Source organism: Pongo abelii, chromosome 5 (assembly GCF_028885655.2).
Source record: "Pongo abelii isolate AG06213 chromosome 5, NHGRI_mPonAbe1-v2.0_pri, whole genome shotgun sequence".
NCBI lineage: Eukaryota > Metazoa > Chordata > Mammalia > Primates > Hominidae > Pongo > Pongo abelii.
In genome coordinates, this window is record NC_071990.2 from 88349987 (window position 1) to 88363072 (window position 13086).

The 13086-nt window shown below is 38.4% G+C and overlaps 1 protein-coding gene across 11 annotated transcripts in view; it reads left to right on the plus strand.

The window, feature by feature from the left end:
- The window catches only part of ORC3 (origin recognition complex subunit 3), an 88410-nt gene that overhangs the window by 31060 nt on the left and 44264 nt on the right, over positions 1-13086 (plus strand). For all 11 annotated transcript variants that reach the window (XM_054557842.2, XM_063724896.1, XM_024249046.3 and 8 more), the window contains one exon: positions 440-503. In XM_054557842.2, the coding sequence (XP_054413817.1) occupies positions 440-503 (64 nt within the window). The remainder of the gene's footprint in view (positions 1-439; positions 504-13086) is intronic.

Here is a 13086-nt window from a genome sequence, read left to right on the forward strand (position 1 = left end):
AACACATACTATACTAGAATTTGGTACTAAATAAGAGATCTCAGATCCAGTTATTTCTGAAGTAGGGAAAGGAATAGTAACCTATTCTGTTTTTAATTGTGGGATTTCCTTGTTGGATTTGAAAATTTGGCAAAAAGAAAAGTATTTTTACAAAGGGACATAATTTGCAAGTTTTCCAGAGTTACTTTTTAGAAATAACATTTCCTATTCCTGGGGTTTCTGGCCTTTTTTAATGTTTATATCTATAGACTATGAAGTCCAGCTGATTTAAGGAGTTTAAAATTACCATTAAACCATAAATGTCATACTGAATTTATTTTTGTGAAGAAATGAAAAAAATGTGGCTACCAATCTAGGTAGTTCTTTTTCCCAATATGCTATTTAAATATGTTGAATGTTTAATTTTCTCTTTTTGTGTATGGAATGGTAAAAATTCTAGGCACGTGGAAAAGCAAGCTTCAGAAAAGCAAGTTGCGCTCTTGACCAATGAGAGATGTTTGAAGGTAGGAATGTGAATGTGTTTCAGTTTCATTCTCTTTTTCCTTTTATAAAGAAGAATATGCACGTAACATTTATTGAGTTAATACAACATAATTGTGCATCTTAATATTTATACAGTGAAGTATTGGGTCTTGATAGTCACCTAGGAATGTGAGTTTTAAAGATGACATAAAACCTTAGCTCTAAAAGATGAGGCTTTTTTTAATCAAGAAAAAATATTAAACACCAAGTTTCTCTTGTGGCCTATTCTGAAAGCACCTTTAGATCTATAGAGATCTGCTATGTGAATCTTTTTCCACCTAGCAGTTTTGTAATCTGCCAGCAATTTCATTGTAATGTTCTTTTTAAAGGCTGTGATAAATAAAAGCATTTAGAAGCCAGGCAGCTTAGGCGTCTGCTGCTAAGTGGGTGTTGATTTGATTTGAAGAAATATCATTATATATTGATAATATAACGCTAGGAAAGAAGTAATGAGCTTAGAAAATTATCAGTGAGCTGTACAACATAGGGAATATCAAAAGAAGGAGGGCTTTTTTCTTTCTTGAATAAATGATACTTGGATATAGTATATAATTCAAAATGGATATAGTATACTATATATATTATAGTATATAATATACAGTGAAAGGCTTCCTTTCACCTCTGTCTTCCAACTACCCATGTCCCTTCCCTGGATACAGCCAGTGTTACTAGTTTCTTATATTTCATTCTAGATAGAGTCTCCATACATACAAGTAATTATATTATATTTTGGCAGTTGCTGCCTTCTTACAATATTTTGCACCTTGTTTCATTTTGTACTTAATCTTGGAAATCATTCCATATTAGTACTGAAGAGCGACATAGTAGTCTATTGAATTAATGTACCTTTTTTAAGAACATGTCTCTTACTGATGAGCATTTAGAAACACATAATGTCACATTTATTTTCATACTCCTCATGCCTTTTTTAGGAAAAAGTTGTTAGAATATTGTAATAATAGTGAGATGAGATTGAAGGTAAGCCATAGTGCTAAAGATGAGTTTTGGTAATACATACGATTTTCAGATTTTGAACAAGAGAATGTTAGATCTTATACATGTACAATTATATATCAATTTAAAAAATTAAAAATGTGTTTTAAAAAATGTTACATTCTAGAGGGCATGTGTTTACCTCCATTGGTAATTTATGCCCATTATAAATGCTCAAAAAATATTCAGAATGGCTTTTATTAAACATTATTTCTAATGTAGAATCCACACTGGGCCGTAATATAAAGTCACTTCTAGATTGGGCTCAATAATCATTTTAGTAATCTCTGTAATGCCTTCAGAGTAGTATAGGAGGTTCTCAGACCTCCATGAAGGTTGTTTTGCTGGAAAGAAATTTAAGAACTAGTGAGAAAGAATGTGTGCATGTTTACTGAGTCTTTGAAGATTAGCTAGATTAGCTCTCTGCTGAGTCAGCTGGTTGCCAAGTCCATTTCCTGCTAGAACTTTCTGTCAGAGTGTATTTCAGAAGCCAGGAATAGATTTTTTAAGAGTACCTTTAACCATTGGGATGACAGAGGGAGAGAATGTCTAGGCTAGTGTATTATAGAAATTGCCTGACCAATGTCAGGCAATCATCCAGCACTCTGTGAGGCCCGGGTGGCTCGTGCCTATCATCCCTGCACTCTGTGAGGTCCGGGTGGGTGGATCACTTGAGGTCAGGAGTTCAAGACCAGTCTGGCCAACACAGTGAAACCCCATCTCTACTAAAAATACAAAAATTAGCTGGGCGTGGTGGCGCATGCCTGTAGTCCCAGCTACTCAGGAGGCTGAGGCAGGAGAATCGCTGGAACCTGGGAGGCGGAGGCTGTGGTGAGCCGAGATTGCACCACTGCACTCCAGCCTGGGACAGAGCAAGACTCTATCTTTAAAAAAAAAAAAAAAAAAAAAAAAGAGCCTGGCATTTATGTCTGTTTTTCAGTGACTTTTTACATATTTTCTTAGCATTTATTTATGCTATCCTTGTTCTTGTTGCACTGTCAGTTTTGCTTGTTATGATCTTTGGTGTATTCATTTTCAAATTACATACTTTGTCATTTAAGTGCATGTTTTCTAGAGACTTACACAGTGAGAAATATGAAAAAGCACAGAGATTTGTACCCTTTCCCTGAAAAAGTTACCTGCAGGCTACCTGCTGAAATCAAAAGACAGAAAATGTCTAAGAAAAAATGAATGTTTTAGGCCAGACACTGTGGCTCACTCCTGTTATCCCAGCATTTTGGGAATCTGAGGTGGACGGATCACTTGAAGTCAGGAGTTCAAGACCAGCCTGGCCAATATGGTGAAACCCCGTCTCTACTAAAAATACAAAAATTAGCCGGGCATAGTGGTGCACGCCTGTAATCTGAGCTACTCCAGAGGCTGAGGCAGGAGAATCACTTGAACCTGGGAGGTGGAGGTTGCAGTGAGCCAAGATCATGCCCTAGCCTGGGCAACAGAGCAAGACTGTTTCAAAAAACAAAAACAAAACAAAACAAAAGAATGTGTCTATTGATTTTTTAGTTTAGAGTAAAAGTATCTTTGAATATTCTCATAATAATGCTTCTCTTTTTATAGTTTTGTAAAAATACATGACAATAATGTGGTACTACAAAATATAGGAAATTTTGTGTTTGAACTGCAGTTACTCATTAGCTATGTATATTTAAGAAAACCACTTGCCTTATTTAAGCCTCAATTTTCTTTCTTTTTTTTTTTTATTATACTTTAGGTTCTAGGGTACATATGCACAATGTGCAGGTTTGTTACATGGGTATATGTGTGCCATGTTGGTTTGCTGCACCCATCAACTCGTCATTTACATTAGGTATATCTCCTAATGCTATCCTTCCCCCAGCACCCCCACCCACCAACAGGCCCTGGTGTGTGATATTCCCCACCCTGTGTCCATGTGTTCTCATTGTTCAACTCTCACTTGTGAGTGAGAACATGTGGTGTTTGGTTTTCTGTCCTTGTGATAGTTTGCTGAGAATGATGGTTTCCAGCTTCATCCATGTCCCTGCAAAGGACATGAACTCATCCTTTTTTATGGCTGCATAGTATTCCATGGTGTATATGTGCCACATTTTCTTAATCCAGTGTATCATTGATGGACATTTGGGTTGGTTCCAAGTCTTTGCTATTGTGAATAGTGCCGCAATAAACATACGTGTGCATGTGTCTTTGTAGTCGTATGATTTATAATCTTTTGGGTATATACCCAGTAATGGGATTGCTGGGTCAAATGGTATTTCTTGTTCTAGATCCTTGAGGAATCACCACGCTGTCTTCCACAATGGTTGAACTAATTTACACTCCTACCAACAGTGTAAAAGTGTTCCTATTTCTCCACATTGTCTCCAGTATCTGTTGTTCCCTGACTTTTTAATGACCACCATTCTGACTGGTGTGAGATGGTATCTCATTGTGGTTTTGATTTGCATTTCTCTGATAACCAGTGATGGTGAGCATTTTTTCATATGTCTGTTGGCTGCGTAAATGTCTTCTTTTGAGAAGTGTCTGTTCATATCCTTTGCCCACTTTTTGATGGGGTTATTTTTTTCTTGTACATTTGTTTAACTTCTTTGTAGATTCTGGATATTAGCCCTTTGTCAGATGGGTAGATTGCAAAAATTTTCTCCCATTCTGTAGGTTGCCTGTTCACTCTGATGACAGTTTATTTTGCAGTGCAGAAGCTCTTTAGTTTAATTAGATCCCATTTGTCAATTTTGGCTTTTGTTGCCATTGCTTTCGGTATTTCAGTCATGAAGTCTTTGCCCATGCCTAGTCTTGGTATTGCCTAGATTTTCTTCTAGGGTTTTTATGGTTTTAGGTCTTTCATTTAAGTATTTAATCCATCTTGAATTAATTTTTTATAAGGTTAAGGAAGGGATCTAGTTTCAGCTTTCTACATATGGCTAGCCAGTTTTCCCGGCACCATTTATTAAATAGGGAATCCTTTCTCCATTGCTTGTTTTTGTCAGGTTTGTCAAAGATCAGATGGTTGTAGATGTGTGGTGTTATTTCTGAGGCCTCTGTTCTGTTCCATTGGTCCATATCTCTGTTTTGGTACCAGTACCATGCTGTTTTGGTTACTGTAGCCTTGTGGTATAGTTTGAAGTCAGGTAGGGTGATGCCTCCAGCTTTGTTCTTTTTGCTTAGGATTGTCCTGGCAATGTGGGCTCTTTTTTGGTTCCATGTGAACTTTAAAGTAGTTTTTTCCAATTCTGTGAAGAAAGTCATTGGTAGCTTGATGGGGTTGGCATTGAATCTATAAATTACCTTGAGCAGTATGGCCATTTTCATGATATTGATTCTTCCTATCCATGAGCATGGAATGTTCTTCCATTTGTTTGTGTCCTCTTTTATTTCACTGAGCAGTGGTTTGTAATTCTCCTTGAAGAGGTCCTTCACATCCCTTGTAAGTTGTATTCCTAGATATTTTATTCTCTTTGTAGTAATTGTGAATGGGAGCTATTTAAGCCTCAATTTTCTTATATAGAAAGTAGGAGAATAGGCTGGGTGTGGTGGCCCATGCCTGTAATCTCAGCACTTTGGGAGGCTGAGGCAGGCAGATGACTTGAGGCCAGGAGTTTGAGACCCAGCCTGGACAGCATAGCAAAACCCCTTCTCTACTAAAAATACAAAAAATTATCCAAATGTGGTGGTGTGTGCTTGTTAACCCAGCTACTTGGGAGGCTGAGACACTAGAATCCCTTGAACTAGGGAGGCAGAGGTTATAGTGAGCTGAGATAGTGCCACTGCACTCCAGCCTGGGCAACACAGCATGACTGTGTCTCCAAAAAAAAAAAAAAAAAAAAGTAGGATAATAATTCCTAGTATGATTTTTTCATAAGGTTAGTGATAATCAAAGTTTGTTCAAATAAAAGTGATTTGAAAACAAATATAACGATAAAGCTTTTATAAATGAAAATAATAACTATTGTTATATATTTTTCACTCATAAAAATTAAGATCAATATGAACACATTTTATTTATTTATTTATTTTTATTTTATTTTATTTTTTTTGAGGTGGAGTTTCATTCTTGTTGCCCAGGGTGGAGTGTAATGGTGTGATCTCGGCTCACTGCAACCTCCACCTCCCAGGTTCAAGCAGTTCTCCTGCCTCAGCCTCCCAAGTGGCTGGGGCTACAGGTGCCTACTACCACACCCGGCTAATTTTTTGTATTTTTAGTAGAGACGGGGTTTCACCATGTTGGCCAGGCTGGTCTGAAACTCCTGACTTCAGGTAATCCACCCGCCTTGGCCCCACAAAGTGCTGGGATTACAGGTGTGAGCCACCGCGCCCAGCTTTTTTTTTTTTTTTTTTTTTTTTTTGAGGGGGTCTCGCTCTGTCGCCCAGGCTAGAGTGTAGTGGCACGATCTCAGCTCACTGCAACCTTCACCTCCTGGGTTCAAGCCATTCTCCTGCCTCAGCCTCCCCAGTAGCTGGGATTAGAGGCATGGGTCACCACACCCAGCTAATTTTTGTATTTTTAGTAGAGATGGGGTTTCACCGTGTTGGCCAGGCTGGTCTTGAACTCCTGACCTCAAGTGATCTGCCCGCCTAGGCCTCCCAAAGTGCTGGGATTACAGACGTGAGCCACCACACCTAGCCAATATGAACACATTTCAATGTATGTAAAGATGTTTATACATTTTTATGTATTATAATAGACAATCTATATGTAATATTTATAATACTCTTATGTTATATAGTTGTATAGACATGCCTACCATTAGAGTTTATCATTTTGTGCCCATTTTCTATATTCAAGTGTCTAAGAGATAGACCTCACAGAATATTCCAGAGAAATTTACAGTCTGTATAACTGGAAACCACACTTTAAGAACTACTAAGTTAGACTGCCTCCCTAGGAGGAAGCATTTGTTATTGTTTCCCCCATCACCTCATTTTCTTAAGCTAGGACTAATCTATTAAGTTCCTACCTAAACAAGTGATTGATCTCAGTTATCCTCTGACTAGAATCAAGATGTTAACAAAAACCTTTAACTCCCTCAAAATTATGGGTCCACTGCTTCAAAACTATATGTCAGCTTTGAATTTAATGAACTCAGTAATGGGTTTTTTAAAAAGTGTAATTTCAAATGTAAAAATTTAGCTGACTAAAACTAACACAGGAACAGAAAACCAAGCACCACATGTTCTCATTTGTGAGTGGGAGCTGAACAATGGGAACACAGGTGGGAGGGAGAGCATCAGGATAAACAGCTAATGCATGCGAGGCTTAATACCTAGATTATGGGTTGATAGGTGCAGCAAACCACCATGGCACACATTTACCTAAGTAAGAAACCTGCACGTCCTGCACATGTATCCCAGAACTTAAAATAAAATTTAAAACTTTACCTGACCAAACAATGTACATTTGTAGGTGATTTGCTAGGAATTTCCTAAGGAGGGACATCAGAAGACCTGGTAGAGCTGATGAAAACTAAAAATCTTCATACTATGTAGAAAGCTTAGATTCATTCCCTTGCAGGTGACAGTTGAAGTTTTATTATTCTTGTTAATGTTTCGCGTCTTTATACCTATTTTCCCAACTAGATTTTAAATCCTTTTAGAGTGAGAAATAAACCTTGAACTCCTTTAGCACCCTCATTTCACAAATGAAGAACTGCAGCCAAGAGAAAGGAAGTGAAATATCTCGTGTCACAGAGCAAGTTCGTGGTAGAGTAAGGACTTCTTTTCACCGTTTAGTATGCTTATCATGGTGTCTCATGAACAAAAGGCACAAAATCAGTTCATGAGTTTGATGGAGACCTGCCTTTCACCTTTGACCCCACCTCTTTCTGTTTCTTTTATCAGACCTACAGGGCAGACAGGGGGAAGAAAATTTCTTAGAAAAAATAATAAATGGAAAGGTAAAGGAAAAAGGAAAACAATCGCAGTCTATCAAATGTGATCAAATGAGCTAGGCATTAGCCTAGTGTGTCAGGAATTAATCATTTAAATTCAAACTCTTTGTCAAGTGCTTCTCTTGATCTATACTGCTGAGGTAGGAATATGGAGAACAAAAGGCAGAGACAGATGAGAAGACTAGCACTCTTGCCACATAAGTGCTAGGAGAAAGCTGTGGTTTGGCATTCTTATTAGATAGCAGTAATATGCTAAGTCTGGAAAACACTGCCAGCCAGCATTTTTCTCTAATGAGAAAAATAAGGCTTAGTTATAACAAGATGATAAATGAGAAAATGCTGTGTTCTTAGACAGCTGCTATCTCTTAATCCTAAAATTCAACAGTCTGTTTTACTAGTTTTTAATGATCAGTGAATTGATTGAAAAGAAATTACAGAAGTTTATAGTCATTTTTACATACTTTATTTTATAATCTGAGGTCACTGTTCACCCCTATACATACAATTCTGGAGACAAAAGTGGTAAGTACTATGGAAGTAGAAGAGAGATAAATGCATGGCAAATGTAATTCTGCCTAGCGTTTTTTTCTTTACCTATTTAAGTTTTACATATATATTGACTTCTCCTCCAGAGAAAGCAGCTAGCTCAATAACAATAGGGGCTCTGTCATATAAGTAAACAATGATATATGATTTTTAAAAAATAGATTCAGGGGGTTACAGGTGCAGGTTTGTTACATATTGGATGATGGTGAGTTTTTGGCTTCTAGTGTGCCCATCACCTGAATAGTGAACATTGTACCTAATAAATAATTTCTCTGCCCTCGCCCCTCCCAACCCTACCCCTTTTGGAGTCCACAGTGTCTGTTATTTTCCTCTGTATATACATGGGTACCTATTATTTAGCTTTCACGTATAAGTGAGAACATGCGGTATTTGATTTTCTGTTTCTGAGTTCTTTCACTTAGGATACTGGCCTCCTGCTCCATCCATGTTGCTGCAAAAGACATGCTATCAGTGAATGATTTTTGTATGAATAACAGACAGGATTGATGAGGTTGGAGATGACTGATTTAAGAGGGTATATTGCACATTAAGAGGCAACCCACAGTCTAATGTAAATGTGTTTTTTAAACATACATTTTTAAAAATATGTTAGAACCAATATTTACATATTGAGAAATTTTACGTTACAAATTCAGACTTTTGAAAAATCAGGAAATCTAGACCACATCCAGCAAGACAAAATATGGTTGCTCTTACTTAAAAGAGAGACTGAGGCTGGGCACAGTGGCTCACACCTGTAATCCCAGCACTTCGGGAGGCCGAGGCAAGCAGATCAGCCTGAGCAACATAATGAGACCCCATCTCTACAAAAATTAGCCAGGTGTGGTGGTGTGCACCTATATATAGTCCCAGCTACTTGGAAGGCTGAGACAAGAGGATCACTTGACCCTGGGAGGTCAAGGCTGCAGTGAGCTGAGATTGCACCACTGCATTCCAGCCTGGTTGCTAGAGCAAGATCCTGTCTCAAAAATTAAAAATAAATAAAAGAGAGACTGAGTGTTCAGTCTTCATTCATTAATGTACTCTTCATTCAACCAATATTTTTCTAATGCCTGTTATGTGCCAGGTGTTAATCTAGGTTTTGAGAATACAGGAGTGAATCAAACAGCCAAAACTTCTACCGTTTTCATTGTATCAGGGAGACAGACAATAAATAAGATAAATAAGTAAAATATCTGTTAGTGATAAGTGCTGAGGTAAAAACGATGAAGCAGAGAAGAAGGATATGAAGTTCCATGTGCGTGGGAAGTGGAGTCAAAATTTTAGATAAGGACCTGACTGAGAAGGTAAATTTTAAGTAAAGACCTAAAGGAAGTCACAGAGCTTGCCACTCAAGAATCCGGAGGAAGGGAATTCTAAGGACGTAGAAAGGACCTGAGGTTGGAGCATGTCTGCCATATTTGAAGAAGAGCAAGGAGGCTGCTATGTATTGCTTTGCTTTTTTTTTTTCTTTTTGAGACAGTTTCGCTCTGTCACCCAGGCTGGAGTACAGTGGTGCAATCATAGCTTGCTGCAGCCTTGACCTTCTGGGCTCAAGCAGTCTTCCCACCTCAGCCTCTTGAGTATCTGGGACTACAGGCACATGCTACCATGCCCAGCTAATTTAAATTTTTTTTTTTTTTTTTTTTTTTTATAGAGACAGGGTCTCTCACTATGTTGCTCACTATCAAGCTGGTCTTGAACCCCTGGGCTCAAGTGATCCTCCCGCTATGGCCTCCCAAAGTGCTGGGATTATTGGCGTGAGCCACTATGCCATGCCTGTTTTTCTTATAGCAGAGAAATATTTCTGTTCCTTTGTCAAAAATCAGTAAAGACTAAGAAGTCTTCATGCTTAAAGAACAGAGAAAGCATATCTCTTTAGTAAATAATGCATATTCCTAGACAAAGTGTATCTCTGTAGAAAAGAATCATTCTAAACACAATTATGAAACAAAATGGTGACAGCTATGACTAGTGTGCAGAAAAAATGCCTGAAGGAAAATTTAATGAATGGAAAGTCAGGTTAATATTTTAACAGGCTTTATTTTCACATGTACATGGTATGATGCTGCTGTAATGTATTACATGGAAAATTTTTTTTTGAGATGGAGTCTCACTCTGTCACCCAGGCTGGAGTGCAACGGCGTGATCTTGGCTCACTGCAACCTCCACCTCCCAGGTTCAAGTGATTCTCCTGCCTCAGCCTCCCAAGTAGCTGGGATTACAGGTGCCCGCCACCACACCCAGCTAATTTTTGTATTTTTAGTAGAGAGGGGGTTTTGCCAGGTTGGCTAGGCTGGTCTTGAACTCTGACCCCAGGTGATCCACCTGCCTTGACCTCCCAAAGTGCTGGGATTACAGGCGTGAGCCACCCTGCCCGGCCCGAAAATTTTCTCATATATCAAAACCTTTTACAGGTTTGAGTTTGTAAAATAGTGTCCATAAGTACATTAAGAATTATTGTTTTAAGGCCGAGTGTAGTGTCTCACGCAGTGTCTAATCCCAGCACTTTGGGAGGCCAAGGTGGGCAGATCACTTGAGGTCAGAAGTTTGAGACCAGCCTGGCCAACACAGTGAAACCCCGTCTCTGCTAAAAATACAAAAAATTAGCTGGGCATTGTGGCAGGCACCTGTAATTCCAGCTACTCAGGAGGCTGAGGCAGGAGAACCGCTTGAGCCTGGGAGGCGGAGGTAGCAGTGAGCTGAGATCACGCCACTGCACTCCAGCCTGGGCAACAGAGCAAGACTCCATCTCCAAAAACAAACATAAAAGAATTATTGTTTGAATAAGTAAAGGCAGATACATATGTGCAGGTATCTAAGTAAGATGGAGAACTTAGAGGACATGTTATAAGAAAATGTTAATCATTTGTGATGTTTTTTGTTGCAACTGATAAAAACACATATAAATAACAATGAAATCTTTATTATGTGGAGATTAGGTTCTAAAGTCAGCACATAAGGTGAAGATCTGGGATGGTCAAAATTACTCTTGAAAAATCCCTTAGAAAGGTACAGCAAACCTTCTCTCATTCGTTAAGTCCATCATAGCCAGTCTTTTTCCCCATTGTTGGAACCAACCATCATTTCCTCAGTTGAGCACCAGATGATATAGTCTGCCATGTTGTATGGAACAAAACAAAACAATACAATACAAAACATTTTTTAGGCCAGTCACGGTGGCTCACACCTGTAATCCCAGCACTTTGGGAGGCTGAGGTGGGTGGATCACTTGAGGTCAGGAGATCAAGACCAGCCTGGCCAACATGGTGAAACCCCATCTCTACTAAAAATACAAAATGTTAACTGGGCATGGTGGCAGGCACCTGTAATCCCAGCTACTCAGGAGGCTGAGGCAGGAGAATCGCTTGAACCTGGGAGGTGGAGGTTGCAGTGAGCAGAGAGTGAGACTTCATCTTAAAATTTTTATTTTTGTCTTAAAATAAAATAATGATTAAAGCAAAACAAAACATTTTTTAAACACTAGAACTCTACTCAGCACAGGGATGCACCACACAGTGAAAAGTATGAAGGAACTGAGACCACCTAGGAGAAAAACATGTTTATATCCCTTATCGAACACTTAGTCCAGGGCGAGTATGTTCCTTGAGTATGCAGTATTGCCCTATAGTGGGTAAAGTATTTCTTTTCTCTCCTTATCCAAGTAAATGGAATGAAGATACTCACTTCTGCTGCATCACCCAGATACTTGTACACATAGCTATTCCACAAGGCAAAAGAAAATAGGTAGCACAAGTAGCATGCAGTGTGATTATTCAGTAATAGAGTTCATTTTCTTCAAAATATTCCCCCCGTTTAAAAGCTATTTAAGCACGCATCAAGGTAATTAGTGTCTTTATGCCATCTGTATGTTATGGCTCACAGTAAAAAACTAAAGAACTAAGCTAAAGTTTAGAACTAAAGTATACCCTCCCAATGGTGGTTAGAACAATTTTTGATTATGGCTACTTTTGTTATGATAGGAGATTTAGATTTTGTTATGATAGGAGACATAGATTTTGAAATTACCAGTCAACTCAAATAATGGGAGGGAAAACATTTAGGTGCTAAAAACTTTTCTTTAATCTGCCCTGTGCTTTCAGGTAATGACCCGTAGATCGTTGACCAAGGAATTGATTTCCTAAGTGAGTTGGTGTTTAGGAAGATATATCATATTTATTGCTTTATAGAGGTTAGATTTGCTTGAATTTATTGATATCTGAATTATTTTCTATATGGTTGACCACTAAAAATAATGGGTATCTGCAAGATACTACTGAAATAAAGACACAGCCCAGCAAAGCCTTTATTTGACTTCTTAAAGGAGAAAAATATTGAAGACCATGGCACAGATGATAATCCTCTTAAGAAAATGTTACAGAGTAAGTGGTTATAAAAGGAATTGAGGCCTGAAAATTACATGATAGGATATAATGTTTTAAAATCATTTCTAAACTATTTCAGGAGGCTCTAGAAAACATCTCTCTCCCCTCAACAAAACCTTTTGAAACTGGTTTGTGAGATTAATCATCCATAGGTTTCTTTTTTTTTCTGTATCTAAATCCCTAATATGGCAAGTAGGGCTAGTTTTCGGTTGTGGGTTTTTTATTTTTATACAAATGAGGTCTCACTATGTTGCTCACCCAGGTCTTAAACTTCTAAGCTCAAGCTATCCTCCTGCCTCAGCCTTCCAAAGTGCTGGGATTACAGGCGTGAGCCACTACACCTGCATAGATTTCTTAAGACACTATCCCTCATGTCATCATTCTTGCTAGATTCTAAATTATAAAGCTTGTTGGCTTCAGATTTATTTATTTATTTATTCTTTTTTTTTTTTTCTTAATTGGTGAAGCAAATAAAACCAGTATTGGAGATCTCAGCAAGAGGCAGGGACTCTTTAGAATCACTTGTGTTTCTGCCATAGTCTTTTCATTTTCCCCTTCAAACACACTAACACACTTGAGCAGTACTTTAGGAAAAGTATACAACAGAAGCGGAACTTTAGCAAGTTCATTAGGTTGGTACCATTCTGTCTGGTGATCTCACTCTTCTGATGCTAGCAAGGTGGAGGATAAAGCACCTTCCCTTGCTGTGGCACACACCAGGTGATGGGCACAGGCAAGCATCCCGTAAGGTGCTTTCTTGC